Raw genomic sequence first — 22,295 nt, 5'->3', positions numbered from 1 at the left:
GTGTGTGCAGAATACTGTCGGGGGCTCGGCCGGAGAGGGGAGAGGGGAGAGGGGGGAGGGGGGGCCCCTCGCCTGGGCTTCTGATCACAGCTTCAGCCCCAGGACCCCCACAACCCCGGGGCTGGGGTTCAAAAAAAAAGAAATGTCCGAGAGACGCAGCATTAATAAAAAAAAGAGATGTGTTTATTCCATGATCAGTACAGACCCAATGCATATTCAGACCAGTCAGCGACTCCAGAGTTTGGCCGACACTGAGACACCACCGTCGGGGAGGGCAGGGCAGGGGCTGGGGGTCCGGGCGGGAGCGGGGAGGGGCTTCTCATGGCACGCGTAACCTCACCAAGGGCTCCGGTTATAAAATTAAAAAAGAAAAAAATAGGCGGGTGGAGCAAACGGAAGAAATGACCATGGGGGAGGGTTCTGGGGGGGCCGTCAGTCAGGGTCTGTGCCCCCAAACCCCCAAAATCAAGGGCACTATGTGGCCCCCCCCCCTTCAGTTCCTGGTCTAACAAAGAGAGGGGAGGGAGAGAAGGGGAGAGGGAGGGAGGGAGGAAGGGAGAGAGAGAGAGAGAGAGAGAGCGAGAGAGAGAGAGAGAGAGAGAGAGAGAGAGAGAGGGATATCCTAGAACAGACTGGGCTCGGGAGGAGACGAACTGGACAGCTGGGGGGAGGAGGGCAGACCAAGAAAAGAAACAACAAAAGGAAGCGTTCGCTTTCTGGTTTTATCGTGAAAATAGACGAATCGAGTTGGAAACAGTAAAATACAGGCAGGCTCTTCTTGTGTGTGTGTGTGGGGGGGCTTTCGTTTTTAACACTTTTGGGGGGGTGATTTTTTTTTCCTTTTCTTTTTTTCCTTTTTTTTTTCTTTTTCTTTTTCTTTTTTTTTTTTTGGTGGAGTCACCAACAAACTTTCCAACAAAGATACCACTGGAGAAGGGTTCACTACACGGCACAGCCACGGTCACACACTACCGCGCCCGCAGGGAGGAAGGCACACCGCCTGGGGGAGAGCGCGGTGCCGGTGTGTCTGGGGCGGGACGGGGAGGATGACAAATAAAATAGAACCGAGGACAGGACGACAACGAAATACAGACATGGTGGGGAGGGCGGGAGGGGACCCAGAAACACGGAAGGGCGACGGACTTTGGTTGGCGGCCCAGCGGGATACTCAGACTCGGTAAAGGCTTGTGGGGGCAGAGTCAGCACGGGGTGGGCGCCCCGACCCGCCGGGACAGACGGACAGACGGCGGTGGCGGTGGCGGTGGCGGGGGGGCCGTGTACACTGTGCAGACGCCTGGCGGCGGGGGCGGCGCGGGGCCTGGGTCTCTGTCGTCCGCCCCTCCATCCGTCCGTCTTTCTTGTCTGTCCGGCCGGCGTAAGGCAGACCAGGCCGAGCCCCCGCCCGCGGCGCTCAGAAGAGGTTCTCCTCGAAGATGGACAGCAGGTCGCTCTGGAAGTTCATGTCGATGGTGGCCGCCATCTGTGGGCGGGATGCGGTGCTGAGGGGTCCCCAGGAGGCCCGCCCGGCCCATGTCCCGGCCCCCCACCCACCGCCCCGGCCCCCACGGCCCACGTCCCGGCACTCACAGCCTCGCGGCGCCGCCGCTCCTGCTCCCGCTTGCGTGCCAGCTCGCGCTGCTGGTCCAGCATGGACTGGGGCTGCTGGCCCTGCCCCGGCCCCGGCCCCTGGCCCTGCCCCTGCGCGGGGGCCCCGGCCGCCTGCTCCTGGCGCTGCTGCTGCTGCTGCTGCTGCTGCTGCTCCTGGCGCCGCCGCGCCTCCTCGTGCGCCCGCCGGGCCTGCTCCAGCGCGTCCTCGTCCTCGCGGCTCCTGCGGGGGCGCGGCGGGGCAGGGTCAGCCCGGGTCAGCTGGGATCAGCGCCCCCCCCCCCCCCCGGCCCCCGGCCACCTCAGGCGCTCCTGCCGCAGCCGCTCCTTCTCCTTCTCCGCCAGCTCGGCCTGCGCCTTGAGCGCCTTCTCCCGCTCCTCCTTCTCGCGGGCGGCGCGCCGGAACTGCTCGAAGCTGTCGCTGGACGACTTGGCCGTGGCCGACGGGGTGGCCGGATGCTTGTTGTGCGCCAGGCTCACCCAGGACCCCATGTTCTTCAGCTTCAGGTCCTGCGGGGGACCGCGGCCCGACTGGACGAGACAGACACAGACAGACAGACAGACAGACAGAGAGACGCGCTGATGTCTTTGAGCCCCACGTCCACGCCCACCCCCTCCTTGCTCGCTGACTCCCTTGCGGGACGGAGACGGGGAGAAACAGAGCAAAGGGGGGACAGAGAGACAGACACCCGCAGCCCCGCTTCACCAGTGTGAGGCTGCGCTCCGGCAGGTGGGGAGCGGGGGCTCGAACCCGGGGCCCGGCTCTAAACAGGGTGCGCTGCGGGGGGTCGTCTCCTCTGGCGTCCCCCCACCCCCCAGAGCCCTAGAGCCACTACCTTCTTTGGGGCCACGGGCGTCTTGGGTTCCTGCTTCTGCTTCTCCTTGTCGGGGGCCCCGGGCGGGGGTCCGCTCTGCTCAGCGGGCCGGATCACCGGCCTCCCCACGTCCACCGGCTTCATCTCGGGCCCTGGAACACAGCAGCCGGTGGGCCCGGGCGGGGCTCCCAGGGGCGGGCGGGCGAGCGGGCGGGGGCGGCGGGCACTCACGGGGGGGCAGGTGCACGGCCTTGATGCTCTCCGGGTGCTTCGGGGGATCGGGCCGCAGCGAGGGGCTAAAGGGTTCCCCGCGCAGAACGGGCGAGTGGGTCTTCTCCTCCTTCACCAGCGGCTGGGGCTGCACCACGGAGGCGGCACGCAGCTCCTGGACGCAGGGGCGGGTGAGGCGGCGGCCGGGGGGTAGGGCGGGGGGGTGGGGGTGGGGCGCAGGCCGCCCTTACCTGCTTCTTGGGCTGTGCGCTCTGCTGGGGCGGAGACGAGTGGCTCAGGCTCTGGAACTGTGGCATCTGGGGGGAATGTATCATGAGCGGGGAGGGGGCTTCACGGAGGTGACCTAGGAGAGGGCAGAGCAGCATGTCGGCGGGGCGGGGGCGCCGGCCCCCAACCCCCGGGGGAGCCCGCTTGAGCCGTGGGGCCGGGACGAGCCGTTCAGGATGGGTGGGAAGCTGTGGGCAGCCTCTACACGGCTGAGTAGAGAGAGACAGACAGACAGACAGCCCGGCCCCAGGAAGCTTCCTCCAGTGAGGTGGGGGCCAAGCTCGGACCTGGGCTGACCTGTCCTGGCAGCTGCTGCACCGGCCCTAGCGGTCTCTCATTTCCAGAAAGAGAGAGAGAGACGAGCAGACAGGGCTGGTGGTGAAGCAGGGCTGCAGGTGTGTGTGTCTCTCTCTCTCTCCCTCCCCTCTCAGTTATTCTGTTTCTAGCCAACAAATATGAGGAGGGAGGAAAGGCAACCAGAGGCCTTGAGCCCGGGTGCTACGCTGGAGTTCTCTCGGCGGCAGACTCGCTCCACAGTGCTCGGCTAACACTGGGCCCCTCAGCCCCTTCCTGGTGCCCTGGTCACCCTTCGTCACAATTATTCTTTCTTTAAGCCTGTTTCCTTTTTTAAATTACCTTTATTTATCTACTGGATAGAGATGGCCAGAAATCGAGAGGGGAGTGGGAGACAGAGGGAGAGAGTGCTTCACCACTCGCAAAGATTTCCCCTTGCAGGTGGGGACCGGGGGCTCGAACCCGGGACCTTGTGCCCTGTGACATGTCACGTGCGCTCTACCAGGTGCGCCACCACCCGGCCCCTTCAACCACTGGGGACTCCTGAGCAGTGTTTCTGAAAGGCTCACTTACGGGAGGTGAGGGGAGAGAGACAGAGAGAGAGAGAGAGAGAGAGAGAGAGGCAGAGTCGCCCTCTGGCCCTGTGGTGTGGCGCAGGGAAGCCGACTTCACGCCAGCTCTGCCCACTGCGCCTCCCTCCCTGGCGGCACCTTGTCTGAGCATTTCCCACACTTGCTGAGCGAGAGAGACAGACACAAACGGAGCCCTGCTGAGGTCTGCGCCGGCCGGGCACCGGGGACCCAGGCCCCATGGCCACCGGACTCTACCAGGGGAGCTGCTGGTTCTGAAAGCAGCTTCCTGCCTCTGGGCCGCTGTTTTTCCAAAGTGGCCGACAGAGCAAGCGAGCCCAGAGCCCTGCTCAGCTTTGGCTTCTCGTGGTGCCGGGGTTGAACCCGCGGCCTCTGGAGCCTCAGACCTGCCGGCCGAGTGGACCCCGAGTCCCAGCCTGTGCCCCCCACCTCACAACTCTTGAAGACAGATGGGTCGCCCGCCCACCCCCCACAGCAGAGGTGACGGACAGGGACACCCCCCTCGCCCGGGTCACCTCCTCCAGGAAGCCTGTGGGAGTCCCGGGGGCGCAGAGGGGGCACTCACCCGCCGAGTAGGGGTCCGGCTTGTGGTGGCGGGGCGAGGGGTGGTGCTGGATGACCTGCTGAGGCTTGGCGGGCTGCGGCGGCGGCTGGGGGCCCGGCGCGGGGTGTGGGGGCTGCGGGCCGGGGGGCCCGGGCAGGGGCGGCTGGATGTGGGCGGAGAAGGGCAGGGGGGGCACGTGCACCTGCCGGGGCGGTGCGGGCTGCGGCTGGGGCGGGGGCGGCGGCGCCGGCTGCGGCTGCGGGGGCGGCGGGGGCGGCGCCCCGAGCTGCGGGGCCGGGTGCGGCGGGGGCGGCAGGGGCGTGGGTGGCTGGGACTGCACCTTCACGGAAGGGAGCAGGGGCGTGGCGGGCGGGGCCTTGTGCAGCTGCTGCAGGTATAACTGCATCTGCATGGAGCCGAGGGGCTGCGCGGCAGGGTCTTCGTCCTCCTGCAGCAGCACCTGGGGCGGCTGGGCCATGGGCGGCTGCGGGAGCAGGGGCGGCTGGGCCAGGGCGGGGGACACGGGGGGCCGCGCGGGCTTGGGGGGCAACGCAGCCGCTCGGTTGCTGGGCCTGGCCGGCTGCTGGGGCAGGGCGTTGTGCAAAGCTGGAAGGGGGACGGGCCGAGCATGAGGGGGGCTCCCAGAAGACCAGCCCTGCACCCCGAGACCACAGCCTGCGTCCTGAAGCCCGGTCACCCCCAAGGCCCAGCCCTGAACCCTGAGACCCCCGCCTGTATCCTAAGGCCCTGCACCCCAAGACCCGACCCTGTACCACGACATCCCAGCCTGCATCCTGAGGCCCGGTCACCCCCAAGCCCCAGCCCTGAACCCTGAGACTCCAGCCAGCATCCTAAGGCCCTGCACCCCAAGACCCCGCCCTGTACCACGACATCCCAGCCTGCATCCTGAGGCCCGGTCACCCCCAAGCCCCAGTCCTGAACCCTGAGACCCCAGCCTGCATCCTAAGGTCCTGCACCCCAAGACCCCAGCCTGTATCCTATGGCCCGGTCACCCCCAAGCCCCAGCCCTGCACCCTGAGACCCCAGCCTGCACCCTAAGGCCCTGCACCCCAAGACCCCAGCCTATATCCTATGGCCCGGTCACCCCCAAGCCCCAGCCTTGCACCCCGAGAGCCCAGTCACCAAGCCCCCCGCCCACACTCTGGGGGTCCTGGCTTCCCCGCCTCCAAGTTCCAGCCCCAAGGCCCCTCGCCCAAGGCCCCAGCACCCACCCCCGCCCCCGAAGCCCGCCAGGGTCCCCGCCACTCACCTGGAGGGGAGACCACGGCGTGCTGGCTGAGGTGGGGCGGGGTGCTGTGCTCGGGCGCGGGGGCCAGGTGGGGGGCGAGCTCGGGCGCGGGGGGCAGGTGCAGGAGGGGCTGGGCGAAGTGGCCGATGGGGTCGAAGACGCCGCCCGCCAGCTGGGGCTCCAGCACGGGCACCGGGGCGGGCAGGAAGGGCGGCGACGACTTGAGGGTGGGGGCGGCCGGCGGAGGCAGGGCCAGGGGGGCCGGGGGCGCGGGGGGCTGCGGCGCCTGCTGGGGCGGCACCGGGGGCTGCGGCTGGGGGGGCGGCGGGGGCTGGGGGGGCCCCGGGGCCGGCGGCATCTGCGGGTGGTGGTGGTGATGGTGCTGTGGACGGGCGGGCAGGCACGTCAGGGGAGCAGAGCCCGGCCTCCCCGCCAGCCCTGGACAGACAGACACACGGCCCAGCACACAAAGCCCAGACCCGAGAAACTCCTCCCCCATCCCGGGTACCCTCGGGACCCCCACGTACCTTCTTCTGCTCCCGGCTGGGGTGCCCCTTCTTTTTGGACTTTGGAGCCATGTCTGCAGAGCGAGAGAGAAGGCGTTGAGGCTGGGGGGCCCGGGGCTGGGCAGGGGGCACACGGGGCCGTGACGGGCTAGGCTGGACCCGCCCTCCCAGCCAGACCCATGGAGAGGGCAGTACCCCTGGGGCATCCCCGGCCCGGCTCAGGGGAGGCTGGGGTGGCCGACCCCACCTGTCCTGTGTGGGGACGCTCGGGGTGCCGGGGGGGGGGGGGGGGGGGAGAGGTCCGGGCCTCGCCCCTGCCCACCCCCACTCCACGCTCGCGCTAAGGACGCCGCCACAGCCGCCCCCACCCCTGCCCAGCCGCCAGCTCAGGGGGAGACGGGGCCGCGACAGACGAGACAGCAACACAGACCGCGCTGGCGGCGACAAGACACACGTCCAGGTACGGGGCCCACACCCACCCGACACCGGGCACAGAGGGGCGCCTGTGGGGTGAGGCCGGCAGAGGGGGGGAGGGGGAGAGCATGAAAACAGTGGAGACCACGGGGGGGGGGGGGGCGCCTTCGCCGGGTCCTGGCGATGCTGAAGGAGCCAGTGAGGTGAGACCAAGAGACACTGGGGTCTGAGGGGTGTGGGGGGGAGAGTTCTGTGCGGTGCTGCGTGGGCCACGTCTCCGGAGTGGAGTGGCTGGAGCCGTGGAAAGCCCGTGGTATGCATGTGTGCGTGTACACGGTGTCTGTGGCGTCGAGTCTGGTGTTCACCTGTGGTGTGTGAACGCTTGTCCTGCGGTGTTCTTGTGTGTGCTAAGCATGTCCGTGCATGGAGGGGGGGGTGGCTGGAGCCGTGGAGAGCCCGTGGTGTTCGTGTGTGGGTGTGCGTACACGGTGTCTGTGGCATCGAGTCTGGTGTTCACCTGTGGTGTGTGAACGCTCGTCCTGCGGTGTTCTTGTGTGTGCTAAGCATGTCCGTGCGTGGGGGGGGTGGGCGCTGGGCGTGCAGCACATGTGGCGTGTCTGTGGTGTTGGCGTGGCGAGTCCGTGGTGTCCGTGTGCATGTCGGGTGCCTGTCGAGTGCGTGCTGGTGCGCGGGGCACGCGGCGCGTCTGTGGCGTGTGGTCTGCGCGCGTCCCGGGGTGTCCACGTGTGCGGAGTTGGCTGCGTGCCCGGGGTCCGTGTGTGCGGGCACTGTGTTCATGCATGTGCGTGGCATGGGGGGGCGGGCAGGGCGGGCTCCCCGTGAGGCGATCTGTGAGCCTCGCAGCGAGGGACAGTGGGACGGTGACTCGGGGCAGACAGACGTGCAGACCTCGGCGGGGCGCGGCGGCCTATGGCCGGCCCAGGCCCGCTCTGACGGCAGGGAGAACAGGACAGGAAGTGTGCAGCATCCCGACACACAGCCCCAGACACCCCCCACAAAACTCTCTCGAGAGGGTCACGTGCAGACGGCCTCAAAGACTGCGTCATCTTTATTCCGAGAACAGCGTGGACTCTACACAGATGTCAGCTTTACAGAGAGGGGTGTACAAAGAATTCAGACGTCTGTAAAAAGCAGAGACTCAAACACTGATTCCTCCCTGCTCCCTCCACCCCCCGCCAAAATGGAGAGGGAGGGCCAGCAGAGGCGCCCAGCCCCCCGACCCAGCAGACGGGGCCTCCCACCCCATGCAGCCAGGACCATGCCGCCACCCCGAGTCCAGATGCTTACCCAGGAGGCAGCCCCACGGGTCACGCCCCCCCAAAGCTCCCATCCCTCCCAGAGACAAGCCAGTGAGACCCCCCAGCTGCAGGCGGGGCACGAAGCCCCCTCAGGCCAAGGGGTCTGACAAATGGGTTGGCCTGGCGCAAGGCGCAGAGAGCAGCCGGAGACCCCTCCCCACCCTGCTGGGCGCCCCCCCCCAGCACTCCCCCCAAAGCCTTCCAGCAGACCCCGCCCTCAGGAAGCAGACAGGAGCTCGACACTAAAAAATTCCCCACCCCACCCCACCCCACCCCACCCCCAAACAAAACAAACACCACGACAAACAGCCCCAAGACAGATGCGGTCCCTGGGGCAGCTCTCTGCCTGCCGAGAGGCCAGCTTCATGACCAAAAAAGGGACACAAGGTATTTTTAGAGCCAGAACAGCCCGTGGAGGGCAGGACTGGAGCAGGCCAGGCCGGGGTCTGGGGCCCGCCCGCTGTCCCCACTGTCACCCGGGGTCGGTCCCTGGCCTAACTGAGCGACTGCGAGGCCCGCAGGCGCGGGGCGTCGGGATTGTCATCGCCCTTGGGGACGCCCCCAGAGGACCCCAGGCGGGCAGCCCTCCCAGAGGTGGGACTAGGCCCGAGCTGCGGCCAGAAGGGAGGACGGACGGACGGACTAATCTGTGGCCGCCGCCCGCCTGGGGCACAGGCCCGGGGCGGGCGGTCCCACTGCGCCTGGAGTGCCGTCCCTCTCACGGAAGAAAACGGACTTAAGCTAGAGCTTGCTGGGGAAGAATCTGGAACTGAAGACCGTTTTATTAAGAGTCCGTGTCCAGGGTTAGGCAGGACCTACATAGAGGAGAAAGAAACCAGTGTGAGAGGTGACGTGCCGGGCGCAGGCGGGGCGACTCCCCAGGCCCAGGGAGCTGCGCGGGGGAGGGGGCGCGCCTCACCGGACAGACGGGGAGCCCGCACACAAGCTGCCCACCTCCTTGGACACACAGCTGGGAACTCAGCTCCACACGGTGCCAGGAGGCAGACGAGAGACAGAGACAGAGACAGACAAGACAGACGGAGAGAGAGGGGAGGAGAGGGAGACGGGGAGAGGGGAGGCCGCCCTCACATTCCTCAGTGGCCCTGCAGCCCAATGACCTGCCTCCTCCCACCCGCGCCCACCGGGCCCACAGCGAGGGGGAGGGCCGGGCCGGCATTTTCCCAAACAGCAGGCACCTCTCTTTCCCCAGAGGGGTGCGGACACCTGGCTCGGCCGCCACCCCGGGAAAAGGAAGCTCCGGCCCAAAATAGCGGGCGTCCCGGAGACGCCCCAGCTCCGGGCCCAGCTGCACACCAGCGGAGGGATGTGTGCCCGGGGTGCCCCGCCTGGCCCCGTGAGGCCCCACCTGGAGCGGCGGGGTGGGGGTGCCCTCCCCTGGTTCCCCGGGCCGGTGGGGGCGGCCGACACCCCATCCTGACAGCTGACCGGGGCTTCACCCGCCAGCACCCCGGCTCAGGAGGACGGCACCGGGTCGTCAGGGTTCGGAGGTCACGGGGCCTGCCCACCCCCGTTTCCGTCCCTGTCTGTCCTGCTGCACTGACTCGAGTCCTCACGACCCTCGGGAGGTGTGACGTGTGACCCTGGCCAAGACAGGACAGCCCCTTCCAGAAGCCACCGCGGACCACGCCCCCCAGACAGGACACGAGATCCAGTGACACCCCGCACCCAGGCTCTGCAGCCCGGGCCTCCCCAGGCCTCCCCTGGCACCCATCGTTCCCACGCTCTGGGGTCACGCGTCGCACAACCTCCCGCCTTCTCAGAAATGGGGTGAGAGGAAAACTCCGGGAAGCGGTCTCGGCAGGAGAAGTCACAGGCCGCGCAGGGGTGTGTACGGGCGCGCGCGCGTGTGTGTGTGTGTGTGTGTGTGTGTGTGTGTGTGTGTGTGTGTGTGAGATTCACCCCTCCGGCTCGGGGCGCAGAGATGAGATGGGACGGGCAGGAGCAAGGCAGAGCGGCCCAGGAAAGCCCAGGAGGCCGCACTGGGTGGGGGTGCCCCCTGCTGGCCACAGAGGGAAGGCCAGAGACGGCCAGCCGGGCGGCGGCAGTAGGGCCCTAGGCGGCGGCGGCACGGGCACCCCTACCCTAGTCGGGCCGGGGCCGGGGGCCGGGGGCCGGGGGCCGGGGGCGGGCCTGACCTGTCTCTGAGTCCTCGCTGTCGGAGGAGCTGGACTCGCTGCTGCTCTCCGACTCGGAAGACGAGAAGCCCTTCACCTTGGAGGAGCCTGCCAGCACGTCCACCTTCTCGGCTGTGGGCGGGCAGACGTCAGCGGGGGCTCGGGCGGGGATCCCCCCGCATCCCCCACCGCCTCCCCGGCCCACCTGGCGGCTTCCGCCTCTTGCGCAGGCAGGAGGTGACGTAGCGCTCCAGCTCGCGCAGCGTGGACGGCTTGAGCGTCTCGAAGTCGATCTCGATCTCGTCGGGGTTGGAGTTCTTGAGTGAGGGCTCGCGGGACTGGATGATGTGCACCACGCGGCCCAGCTTCTCGCCCGGCAGCTTGTTGATGTCCAGGCTCAGCTGCCGCTTCTCCTCGTAGGACATGGGCCTGCAGCGGGCCTCCCCTTCCTCCTCCGACTCGCAGGCCGCCGGCTTCTTCGCGGCCGCCGGCTCCTTCTTGCTGCGAGCAGGCGGTGGGGGCGCGGGGGTCAGGGGGCGGCCGCCTGTCCGTCTGATTGTCCCTGCCCGCCTGCCCGCCCGCGGACCACACTTGGCCCGGCCGGCCATCTGTCCAGCTGCCCCCACCCGTCAGCCCTGAGATTCCACGCCTCGGCGGGACACGTTCCCGGGAGCCCGGCGGTCCGCCTGTGCCCCCCACCCCCAGAGCCGTCCACCTGTGCAGCGCCCTGGCTGGCAGCTGTCTGTCTGCAGGACACACCTAGGGGCGCCAGCGGTGGTGACCTTCTTGTTCTTCTTGGGCGGCAGGTCGCGGGCTCTGCCCTTCCGGCCCTCCTCCGCCTCGTCCCTCTTCCTCTGCTTCTCCTTCTTCTTCTCCTTCTTGTCCTTCTCCTTCTTCTTTGGTTTGTTCTGCTGGGGCTGCGAGAGGGCGGCCAGCTGCTCGTGCACGGCCTTGAGCTGCGGACGGACAGACGGGCGGTGGGAAGGCCTGGACCTCAGCCTGGGCTGCCCAAGGCCCGCCGGCCCAGCCGGCCCCTGCGGCTCCCCCCAGGAGCCCCCAGAGCCCCGCCTGCCCCTGCGGCTCCCCCGGAGACCCCAGAGCCCCGCCTGCCCCTGCGGCTCCCCCGAGGAGACCCCTGAGCCCCACCTGCTCCTGCAGCTCGGCCAGCCGCTGGGCGCGCTCCTCCTCAGAGTCGTCTGTGGAGCTGTCGCTGTCGGAGGAGCTGTCGCTGCTGCTGTCGCTGGAGGAGGGCGGCGCGGCCACCTTGGTGGGGGGCGGGGCGGCCGGGGACGACACGGCTACTGGCGTCTCCTCGGGCTCGTCCGGCATCTTGGCGAAACGCATCTCAAACACGTCCTGGGGGGAGGCGTGCCCGTGAGGGCTGCAGGGCGGGGGCGGGGGCTGCCATCCCACCTGGTGGGACGCCCCTGGGGCCGCAGGCTGAGTGTGCAGGACCCCGGAGGCCGGGGGTCTCAGAGAAGGGTGCTGGGCGGGCAACAGCTGCGCAGACCGGAACACGACCGTGGGCCCCGACTCGGCCCCGGGCAGCCAGCCGGCTTGTGAGCAAGTGCCTCCCCTCTCTGGGGGGCTGCCCGGCACCAGCCATCACAGCCCAGCCGGCGACCGCGCCATAGAGCTCGGGCCCTCCCTCTCAGGGGCCTGCCAGGGGTCCCATCGGGTCGGCCTTCCGGCCGGGCCCTGGGGCCGATACAGCTGCTCGCAGGAGGGCAGGGGCAGGGCCGCCTCCGAGGCCACACTGCCACCTGCAGGCCGCGCCCAGAACAGCAGTGAGACGCCAACAGCGAGGGAGAGTCTGGGGGCAAGACCTTCCCACCCCACAAACCCACAGAAGCAAAGACAACCCCACTGCCCGCCAGCCACGACAGGAGGCACGGAAACCCTGGAGGGCGGCGGACAGTCGGGTGAGAGAAGCCCCTCCCCGCACGCCAGGTGGGGTCCGGGCCGCACCTACACCCCCAGCCCAGAGCAGGTCCAGACCCCAAACTCGAGAGGCGAGGGAGAGAAAGCGGGGTCTGTCCCATCTCTTACGGTGTGACTCAGATACTTTTAAAAAATAAATTAAAATGAAGCAAGATAGTGAGAGTACTAAACATTGACTTTATTCTCTGTGATTTCAACTCAGCCTCAAGCAGCCCATGGGCCCCGTTTTCATTTAAGGAGAGGTAGAAACAGAGAGGGGACCCCACAGCCCTGCCCACCCTCCATGGGCTCCCTGGGTGCTGTGCAGGGTGCTGAGAGAGGAGAGACCCCACAGCCCTGCCCACCCTCCATGGGCTCCCTGGGTGCTGTGCAGGGTGCTGAGAGAGACCCCACAGCCCTGCCCACCCTCCATGGGCTCCCTGGGTGCTGTGCCTGGTGCTGAGAGAGGAGAGGACCCCATAGCCCTGCCCACCCTCCATGGGCTCCCTGGGTGCTGTGCAGGGTGCTGAGAGAGGAGAGACCCCACAGCCCTACCCACCCTCCATGGGCTCCCTGGGTGCTGTGCAGGGTGCTGAGAGAGGAGAGACCCCACAGCCCTGCCCACCTTCCATGGGCTCCCTGGGTGCTGTGCAGGGTGCTGAGAGAGGAGAGATCCCACAGCCCTGCCCACCCTCCATGGGCTCCCTGGGTGCTGTGCAGGGTGCTGAGAGAGGAGAGATCCCACAGCCCTGCCCACCCTCCATGGGCTCCCTGGGTGCTGTGCCTGGTGCTGAGAGAGGAGAGACCCACAGCCCTGCCCACCCTCCATGGGCTCCCTGGGTGCTGTCCATGGTGCTGAGAGAGGAGAGACCCCACAGCCCTGCCCACCCTCCATGGGCTCCCTGGGTGCTGTGCAGGGTGCTGAGAGAGGAGAGATCCCACAGCCCTGCCCACCCTCCATGGGCTCCCTGGGTGCTGTGCAGGGTGCTGAGAGAGGAGAGACCCCACAGCCCTGCCCACCCTCCATGGGCTCCCTGGGTGCTGTGCAGGGTGCTGAGAGAGGAGAGACCCCACAGCCCTGCCCACCCTCCATGGGCTCCCTGGGTGCTGTGCCTGGTGCTGAGAGAGGAGAGACCCCACAGTCCTGCCCACCCTCCATGGGCTCCCTGGGTGCTGTGCAGGGTGCTGAGAGAGGAGAGACCCCACAGTTTGCCCACCCTCCATGGGCTCCCTGGGTGCTGTGCAGGGTGCTGAGAGAGGAGAGACCCCACAGTCCTGCCCACCCTCCATGGGCTCCCTGGGTGCTGTGCAGGGTGCTGAGCAGAGACCCCCACACACAGCCCTGCCCACCTCCAAGGGCGTGCACTGTCCCCCAGCCACCAGCCCTCCGTGACTGCAGCCCCTCACCTGCCGCCGCCAGCTGCCTGCACACCGCCCCCCCGGCTCCGCTCACCTGCAGCTTCCGCGCCATGGCCACCACCTCGTGGTCGGGCGGGTTGTACTTGTAGCAGTTGGAGAACATGAGCCGCACGTCGGCGCCGAAGTCCTGGGCGTCACGATACCCTCTGGCCTCCAGCTTTGACTGCGGAGACAGGGTCCTGGTTAGCAGCTGCAGGGGTGAGCTCAGCGGTTGGTGGAGCGGGGCTGCTGGTGCCTCTGTCTCTCTGCCCCCAGCTCTTTCAATGTCCATCTCTAGCCAGCAAATAATAAATAACTAAAACAGAGCAAGTGAGGGCCGGGTGCCGCACACCTGGTTGCACGCACGTTAGTTACAGTGTGCAAGGTGCCGGGTTCCAGCCCCCGGGCTCCACCTGCGGTGGGGGGTGAGCTTCCCAAGTGAAGCAGGGCTGCAGGTGTCTCTCTGTCTCTCTCTGTCTCTTGATTTCTGGCTCTCTCTACCCAGAACAGAAAGAAGAAAAAAAAGAACCAGGCAGCAGAACGCAAGGTAGAGCACAATGGTCAACAAGGACCCGGGTTCGAGCCCCTGGTCCCCACCTGCAGGGGGGAAGCTTTGTGAGCCCCGAGCAAGGCTGCGGGGGTGTGTGTGTGTGCGCGCGTGTGTGCGCGCGTCTGTCTTTCTCTCCCCTCCCCCTCCCCCCCGTCTCTCCGTCCTACCCGTGGAAGCACTTAGGGCCCCGCCCGCCCCGCGCCCCACGCCCGGCCACCTTGATGGTGCTCATGTCCATGGGGTGCTTGATGATGTCGCAGTAGTCATGGAGACCCAGGGCCTCCACGTCCACGGGCTTGTAGAAGGGCCAGGCGTAGGCCGCGTGCTTCTTGGCGAACATCTCCCGCAAGATGCTGGCGCAGCACTTGAGCTGTTCGGACACCTTGCTCCCGCTGCCACCGCCGCCACCGCCGCCACCTCCGCTCTTGTCGCCTGCCGGGTGCTGCTGCGAGTCAGGCACGTCCTTCTTGGGGGGCTTCACGGGCCGGCCGCTCTCCCGCCGGGGGCCCGGCTTGCCAGCCTTGGGCTCGGGGGGCAGCGAGGGCGGCTCGTGGACGGGGTCCATGGCGGTGGGGGTGGTGGTATCGGCTTTCCTCTTCACCCCCTTCTTGGTCTGCCGGGCAGAGTCAGGGCGGCCGTCAGTCGGCCCCGGCCCCCCGGCCCCCGTCCCGTTTCCTGGGCTCACCCGGTGGGGTGGAGGTGGGGGTGGTCAGGGCGGTCAGTCGGCCCAGCCCCCAGCCCCATCCCATCCCCTGGTGGGGGGCTCACCTTCACGGGCTGCGGAGTGGCGGCCAGGATGGGTGGGTGGCTCTGCACGGGTTGGGGGGCGGGTGCGGGCGGGGGCGGCGGCTGGGGGGGCGCGGGTGGGGGCGTCTGCAAAGGCTGGGGGGGCACCGTGGTCACGACGGGCGTCTGGACGAGCAGGTCGGGTGTGACAGCGGTGAAGGGGTGTGGCGTGGCGGGCGCTGGCGGGGGGTGCTGCGGGGGGGCCTGGGTCTGTGGGGGCGTGGAGGGCTGCGTGCTGCCGGGCACCGTGGACACGCCGGGCTTCGCCGTCCCTGCGGCCGGAAGAGGGGCGTCACGGCCGGCAGGGAGCACCTGCCCTGGCCACCCCTGGGGCCCGCTCACCGGCCGCCCCTGCCCGCCCCCGGCACTCCCCCCTCACCGGCCACCCCTGTCGGCCCCCGCGCCCGCTCACCGGCCTCCTTGCGCCCGCGCCCGCGGCCCTTGGCCTGCACGATGAGGATCTCCGTCTCCTCCGTGGGCAAGTCGCTGATCTTCTGCAGAAACAGCTTCTCCAGGGCTTCCGCCATCAGGACGATGTCGTCGCCCGGCTGGGGACAGGAGCACGGGCACAGTGAGCTGCGGGCCCCCGCCCCCGCCCCCACCCGCCACCGGCCACCCGCCCCACCTTGTTGTAGATGTAGCAGTTGGTGAACATGGTGTTGAAATCCTGGATGCACTCCTGGGCGTTCCAGTAATAGTTGTTCTCCAGGCGCTTCTTGATGGTCCCCATGTCCATGGGCTGCTTGATGATCTTGTAGTAATCCTGCACCGTGGGAGGAGCCACTCCAGACGCGGCCGCCGGGCCGGGGAGCCCCTCCTCCACCCGCTGCCACCCGAAGCCCCCTCCTCCCGGCCGTCACCCGGGGCCCAGACGGCGGTGAACAGGGAGGGTGTCCCACCACGGGCCCCCAACGGACGGCTCGCCGAGTTTGGGAGAAGCGGGGACTCAGCCCGGCCCGTGGACAGGCCCAGCTGCCACGACGCTCAAGGGCAAAGAGGGCAAGGACGGCGGGGCGGCTGGACGGTCGGACAGCCCGCAGGAACCCAGGACACCCCGAGACCCAGCCAGAACTTGGCGGGTGGGCCTCTAGCGGCAAGTGTACACACACACACACACACACACACACACACACACACACACACCCCACAGAGCCAGAGCCGGAGCCGGAGCCGGAGCCAGAGCGGGAACAGGAGCCCGCCCTGCACAGGCCCGGCAGCCCTACTCAGGCCCCAGCGGATGAAGGGCTCTGCCCGCCCCCAGCCGCCCCCCCCCCCCCCCCGCCACTCACAGGCAGGTTGAGCTTGACGGCGTCCACGGGCTGCTGGAAGGGCCAGGCGAACTGGTGTTTCCATAGCGTCTTGAGCACCACCTTGAGCAGGTACTGCAGCTGGTTGGTCTGGCGCCTGGGCTTGTTGGGGTTCGAGGTCTCGGGGGGCGGGGGATTGGCACCGGCGGCGTGGGCTGGCTGGGGGGGCGCCTGGGCCTGCGTCGTCGACATCTGGGTCGCCTCTAGTCCATCCCCCATCACGGGCGGGTTCCTCAGTCTCGTGCCAGGGCCGCTCTCCACAGACATGCTACCGCCCCATCACATCCTTCCCGGGCGCTGCGGGCACGGGCGCGGGCGCGGGGGTCAGGGGCCGGGACCGAGTGCCCGCTCCCTCCCCGCCTCAGGCTGAGCCGCTGACCCGCCCCCGTGTCCGGGACCATGAGGGGGAGGCGGCCATGGGCCATGGGCAGAGCGGCCCCCCCCCCCTCGGTTCCAAGCTTCAAGCCCCCGGCTGGGCGGGGCAGCCGTGAGTCTGTCCGTCTCCAGGGCGGGACCCAGACCTGGGAGTGGCGGGAGACAGCGGGGCTCCGAGAAGCCCGGCCCCCCAGCCCCCGTCTGAGAGCCGGCGGTGGGACCGGCCCCCACGGGCGGGAGGGACGCGTCGTGGGCGGAGGCCACATGTGGCCAGGGCAGCCCCCCCAGGAAGCGATGGCCCCGCTCAGCCCAAGGCCCAGGCCCCAGCCCCGAACTGCGTGGGCCGCCAGCCACCTCCAGTCACAGGACAGCACTGGCCTCTCCTTCCCGGAGGAGAGGACCCCGCACCGACAGTTCCCGGGAGGCCCTGGCCCCCAGGCTCCCTCGTGAGGGAGGGACCCCTAGGCCTGCGTGTGGAGCCCCCACTGCCCCTGCAGAGCTGGGGCTCTTCTAGGCGACAGGGACGGCTCAGCGCTGGAGCTTCCCCGGGTGCCGTAGGGCTCCCTTCATTTGACAACACAGACAGGATGCGGGGGCAGAGACAGACAGACACCACAGCCAGGCTCCACAGCCCGGGAAGCTCCCCGTGGGTGGGGATGGGGCTGGAACCCAGGGCCGAGCACCCCACCCGCAAGCTCTCCAGGCCTCAGCGCCCCTGTCCTCACGGGTCACCGCTGGGCCCTCTCGGGAGCCCGCGCCCACCTTATCTGGGGCCGGGCGGGCAGGTGGCAGCTGATAGCGGGCAGAGGCGGCCCAACGGCCCGAGGCGGGGCACACCCTCAGTCGGCAGGGGCCGCTGTGGCCACGCAGAAGCCCCGCCGTCCGCTGGACAGACGGCCCCTCTGCCTTCCGCCCAGTGAAAACCAGCCGCAGACAGACAGACAGACAGACAGACAGACAGCCAAGTCAGCCCGGGCTCTGTTGGGAGGGGGCAGACCAGGAAGGCTGGAGGGTGGAGGGTGGACCCACCCATCGCCTCCTCACCCACTTTCTGCTGAGCTCCCTGCAGACAGACCGTGGGGGGCATCACAGACCCCCATCAGGCAGCGCCCACCGTCCGCGGGGAACCAGGCAGTCGCCGAGCCCCCACCGTGCTGCCTGCGGCCCAGATCCCAGCGGGCAGTGCCCGCACCGTGGGGGGCCTCAGGCCGGGCACCATCTCTCTGGAGCGAGTGCCCTGTGGGGGGACAGAGGTGCCCCACCGCTGCCCGGGAACGGAGGGCACGTGCCCCCAGCACCACCCTCCACCAGGCGCAGGCCCAGGGCTGACGGCGGGTTCCTGTCAGTGATGAGGCCTCTCCGCTCCTCTCCTTTGAGGTGGGACAGAAATGAAGTGAGGGCAGAGGGGAGACAGGCAGGGAGAGAGACGGAGAGGCCCCTGCAGCCCCGCTCCACCACTCGCAAAGCTCTCCCCCTGCAGGAGGGGACCAGGGACTGGAACCCAGGCCCTGGGGGTGGAACCCCACAGCACCCTCGCCATCAGGGCCCCCTCGGCCACACCTGCCCTCCAGGCAGCCCGGTGGGCACAGGGCCTGCGGACGGGCAGCTTCCACCCGAGCAGGGGTGCGTGAGAGGCGTCACGGGGGGTGGGGGAGACCCCAACGCCGACAGAGACCCGGGTGCTGGGGAGGGGCTGCGACGGCACCCGCCGCCCTCTCCCATAAAGACAAGGCCCCAGGCCCGGCAGAGGGCCCGGCAGCGCTCACGGGGAAGAGCCGGGAAAGGCTGCGAACGGGGCTGGGGGGCCGGGCAAAGAAAGGGGGTGGGGGCACCCCCACGTCCACGGGCAACCCGCCAGCCTGAGCCCCCAAGGGGCAGCACCTGGGACGGGGGCTCAGGGAGGGGAGAGCGCACACAGCCTTCCCGAGGGTTCGGACAGACGGCCGGACAGATGCAGGAAGCCACGCTCCTGAAATCTTGTCACCCCCCCACCACACACACACCTGGGTTAAATCCAAGTCTAACGAAAAGGCCTTGCTGAGGCTGGAAACGGCACAGGTGAGATTCTCCTCCCCTCCGGAGGCTCTCTCTCGGCCCGGGTTCAACCCCCGCACCGCCATCAGCCAGAGCTCACGGGGCCCTGGGCCGTCTGTCTGTCTCTCTCGATGGAATAACACGGAGTAAACTGAGCCAGGGCGGGCCGGGGAGGCCCACGGCGGCTCTGCAGAGACCCCCTCCCCGCAGGGCTCTGGGGGACCCCAGGCGGACGCAAGGCGGAGGTGGGAGCGTGACTGACACCCGCAGCTCAGCCTGCCCGCGGGCTCCACCCCCAGGACCAAGGGCTCGAACCCGGGACCTTGCCCATGGTGACAGGGGTGCTTCTCCCCGCCCCCCACTCTCGCAAGTCCCGCGCCTTACTGCTGCACTATCTGCCCGCTCCCAATCAAGGCTTTTCTTCCTTGGGGAGGGCAGTGACAGAAGTGAGCGAGGAGACGGGACAGAGGGCCAGACCCCCGCAGCCCTGCCCCCCCCCACTCGCCAGGCCCCGCCGACAGTCCTTTTGAATTTCTTTCTTTCTTTACTGGGTGGAGACAGAAGCCGGAGCGGAGAGTAAGTCAGTTCTCAGTCCCTTTTCCCTCCCTTTCCCTTTCCCTTTCTACCTCTCTCTCTTTCCCTAACGCGCTCTGTTCTCAACCAGAGTCTAAGCTACCTGAAGGAAAGGGAAGAGAAGTTGAGAGGGAAGAGGGAGACAGAGAGGGACAGAGAGGAAGAGAGACACAGGGGCCCCTGTTGCCCCTCCACTGCTTGTGAAGCCTCCGCCCTGCAGGTGGGGAGCGGGGGCTCGAACCCGGGTCCTCGCGCACCGTGGTGTCTGCTCTCCCGGGGGCATCGCTGCACGACCCCCCGGCTGGCGGCTGGGACTGACCGGGGCCCCGCCCGCCACAATTGTCCCAAGCAGGTAAAGAAGGTGACTTATCACCGAGAGAGAGAGAGAGAGAGAGAGAGAGAGAGAGAGAGAGAGAGACAGCGTGAGCGAGCTCGGGGCACTGCTCGGCCTGGGGCCCTGGGACCCAGTTCCCACCCAGCCCCAAGGGAGCGAGGCCTCAGTGCCCGGCGTCCGCCTCGGCCTCTGTCTAGAGCACCCCCGCCCGCCCCGGGCACCCCTGGTTGCAGCCGGGGAGGGGGGCAGACAGAGGTCTCTTGTGGGCCCCCGCCTGTGCCCCGGCCCGTCACTGTCAGCAGAGACTCAGAGACAGGACTCAAAAGCCCAGGGCGATGCCCACTCCACTGCCCGTCCCAGCACTGGGCCCCCGGGGGCTGCAGTCACGGAGGGCAGCCAGGCAGCAGCACACCTGGGAGCCGCCGCCTCTTTCTTTTCCTCTTTCTCTCCCCCTCCCCTCCCCCCAGCCCAGTGCAGCCCGGGGGCAGTGCAGGGACAGCCTGAAGGTCATCCTGGACAACAGGACAACAGGACAACAGGACAGGGTGCTATCAGTGGCCAGCTGGGGAGTCCAAGACCCAGAAAGCAAAGTCCGACTCTGCCCCTCCCCCCGCAAACACACGGGGGGGGGGCGCCCACTGAAAGGTCTGCTGTCTCCACAAGGCGCGGTGGGGGACCCTGAGAACCGCTTCCAGGGGCCGGCAGGGGCGCGCCTGGTGGGGCGCACGCATTATAGCACGCACGGCCCGGTTCGAGCCCCCAGCCCCCACCTGCAGGGGAAGCATCCTGAGCATTGAAGCAGGGCCGCAGGGGTCTCTGTCTCCCTAACCCCCCCATATCTGACGGTCTCTATCCACATGTAAGTAAAAGTAATACAGACAACAGTAACAGTAAGAAAGGAGACTTTATACGGCACGTGAGCCCGGGGGCTGGGACTCGCCACCTGGGGGCCGCCCCTGCCCCCCGCCCCTGCCGCTCAGGGCCCCCACTAGACGCGGCCTTTTCCTAAGTGGGGTCAAGAAACAAAACCGGGGCGGGGAGCTCCTGCCTGAGGCTCTAAGGCCCCGGGTTCCAGCCCAGCAGCAGCAGCAGCCGCAGCTGAGCAGGCTCTGGGGAGAGAGCACACACACACACACACACGGACACACACGGACACACATACAGAAGGACCGGGCCTGCCCTCGCCCCACAGCGCCTTCCACCCGACATCTCCTCGCCCTGCCCTCCGCCCGCCCGGCCAGGAAGACGGCTGGGGGGTTAAGCCCGGCCGCCCGACCCCACACGGCACGACGGGCCCATGGACCTGAGCTCCCAGAGACAGAGAGACAGAGAGACGCCTCTCGGCGGGCCCCTGCAGGGCTGTGTGTGCAGGAAGCGCCTGCTAGGGGCCGGGAGGGGGTGCGAAGGGGTGCGAAGGGTACCGGTCCCCCAGTCTCTCTCCATCCCTCTCTCTCCCCATGCCTCAGCTGCAGGTGGTCCCTCCCCTCCCTTCTCAATTTCCGTGTCTACTAAATAAATTAAACAGGAGAGACAGACAGGGCCCGGGACGCTCCAGCAGAGGCCCCGAGTTCCATCCCCAGCAGCACACGCACCAGAGTGACGTCTGCTCCTTCCTCTCTCTCTGCTTACTCTTTCTCACAGATAAATCGTTTATTTTTTTAAATATTTATTCCCTTTTGTTGTCCTTGTTGTTTTATTGTCATTATTGCTGTCGTTATTGGACAGGACAGAGAGACATGGAGAGAGGAGGGGAAGACGGAGAGGGGGAGAGAAAGACAGACACCTGCAGACCTGCTTCACCGCCTGGGAAGCGACTCCCCTGCAGGCGGGGAGCCGGGGGCTCGAACCGGGATCCTGACGCCGGTCCCTGCGCTTTGCGTCACGTGCGCTTAGCCCGCTGCGCCCCCACCCGACCCCGATAAATAAATTCACAGAAAGAAGAGGCACCGTCAGGCCTTGGCCCCACCACCGGCACACCCTCCTGCCCGACAGCAGGCACAAGAGGTCAGGCCCCACTCTCCCGACAGCCACGCGCAGGGACAGACGGACAGACGGACAGACGGACTGACGGACGGACAGAGCTGCAGCTCCAAGGGCCGGGCCCGAGCGTGTCCGCAGGCGGATGGAGCGAGGCCGTGAAGCCAGGTGGGCGAGGACGGCCAGCCTGCAGCCTCCCCAACTCTCGGAGAGACGCCAGACGCAGGCCCGCTGGCGGCCCGGCCCGGCCCGGCCTGCGAAGACGCCCGGCGGGAGGCTCACGGGCGGACTGGGGCGGGACTGGCGCGGCTCGTGGCTACGGCCCTGCCCGCGGGCCGGGTCTCACTAAGGGAAGGCCGGCTTGCTTTCTGACCCGCTTCCTTCACTACGAGAGGGGAGCTGAGAGACAGACACACAGCAGGGCTCAGCCCTGACGGACAGACGGCGGTGCCGGGGACCAAACCTGCAGTCTCAGAGCCTCGGGCAGGGGAGTCTCTTAGTGTTTCACTTATCTACTCATTTATTTATGTCTCCAGGGTTACTGCTGGGGCTCGGCGCCTGCACTGCAAATCCATGGCTCCTGGAGGCCATTTTCCCCAATTGGTCGCCCTTGTTTTATAGTAGTTGTTACTGATGTCGTCGTTCATCGTTGGACGGGACAGAGAGACATGGAGAGAGGAGGGGCAGACAGAGAGGGGGAGAGACAGACAGACACCTGCAGACCTGCTTCACCGCCTGGGAAGCGACTCCCCTGCAGGTGGGGAGCCGGGGGCTCGAACCGGGATCCCAGGATCCTTATGCCCGCTGCGCCGCCGCCGCCCCCATGTCTTACTTATTTAAAGAGCTAGAAAACAGGTGGGGGAGACGGCTCAGGGCTTCTGCAGAGGCTCCCCTGCCTGAGGCTCTAAAGTCCCAGGTTCAGTCCCCGGCACCACCGTCAGCCAGAGCTCAGCAGGGCTCTGGGGAAATAAGAGACAGACAGACAGATGGACAGATGGATGGATGATAGGTGACAGGGAAGTCCAGGAAGTGGCACAGCCAATAAAGCATTCTAAAAAAAATAGACAGATGA

At 67.8% G+C, this 22,295-nt stretch overlaps 1 protein-coding gene across 3 annotated transcripts; it reads right to left on the bottom strand.

Moving 5' to 3' along the window:
* Positions 1-167: 167 nt before the first annotated feature.
* On the bottom strand, positions 168-16,253 carry BRD4 (bromodomain containing 4). 3 transcript variants are annotated; one of them, XM_060182269.1, is made up of 19 exons: positions 15,913-16,252; positions 15,249-15,386; positions 15,036-15,171; positions 14,606-14,895; positions 14,055-14,450; positions 13,343-13,471; positions 11,116-11,325; positions 10,729-10,925; positions 10,175-10,470; positions 9,991-10,101; positions 6,123-6,175; positions 5,617-5,977; positions 4,368-4,952; positions 2,882-2,994; positions 2,652-2,805; positions 2,442-2,572; positions 1,907-2,136; positions 1,588-1,828; positions 168-1,480 (listed from the first exon to the last, which is right to left on the bottom strand). In XM_060182269.1, the coding sequence occupies exons 1-19, from the start codon at positions 16,195-16,197 to the stop codon at positions 1,412-1,414; spliced, it is 4,125 nt and encodes a 1,374-aa protein (XP_060038252.1). In that variant the 5' UTR covers positions 16,198-16,252; the 3' UTR covers positions 168-1,411. The 3 variants fall into 3 exon arrangements, 2 of the variants coding, with proteins under 2 accessions (XP_060038252.1, XP_060038253.1); XR_009547366.1 differs by lacking the exons at positions 168-1,480; positions 1,588-1,828; positions 1,907-2,136 and having other exon boundaries at positions 2,882-2,947; positions 15,913-16,253; XM_060182270.1 differs by lacking the exons at positions 168-1,480; positions 1,588-1,828; positions 1,907-2,136; ... (4 more) ...; positions 5,617-5,977; positions 6,123-6,175 and adding an exon at positions 7,556-8,649.
* Positions 16,254-22,295: the final 6,042 nt, after the last annotated feature.

This window comes from Erinaceus europaeus, chromosome 23 (genome assembly GCF_950295315.1).
Source record: "Erinaceus europaeus chromosome 23, mEriEur2.1, whole genome shotgun sequence".
NCBI classification, from domain to species: Eukaryota; Metazoa; Chordata; class Mammalia; order Eulipotyphla; family Erinaceidae; genus Erinaceus; species Erinaceus europaeus.
This window is presented reverse-complemented; position numbering and strand designations above follow the sequence as displayed.

Coding starts and splice junctions, on each gene's coding strand:
- BRD4 (XM_060182269.1), bottom strand. CDS start 16,197: ATGTCTGTGGAGAGCGGCCCTGGCACGAGACTGAGGAACCCGCCCGTG. Junction 14,451..14,605: donor CCACTCCGCAGCCCGTGAAG/GTGAGCCCCCCA, acceptor TCTGCCCGGCAG/ACCAAGAAGGGGGTGAAGAG. Junction 13,472..14,054: donor TGGACATGAGCACCATCAAG/GTGGCCGGGCGT, acceptor CTGTCTCCGCAG/TCAAAGCTGGAGGCCAGAGG.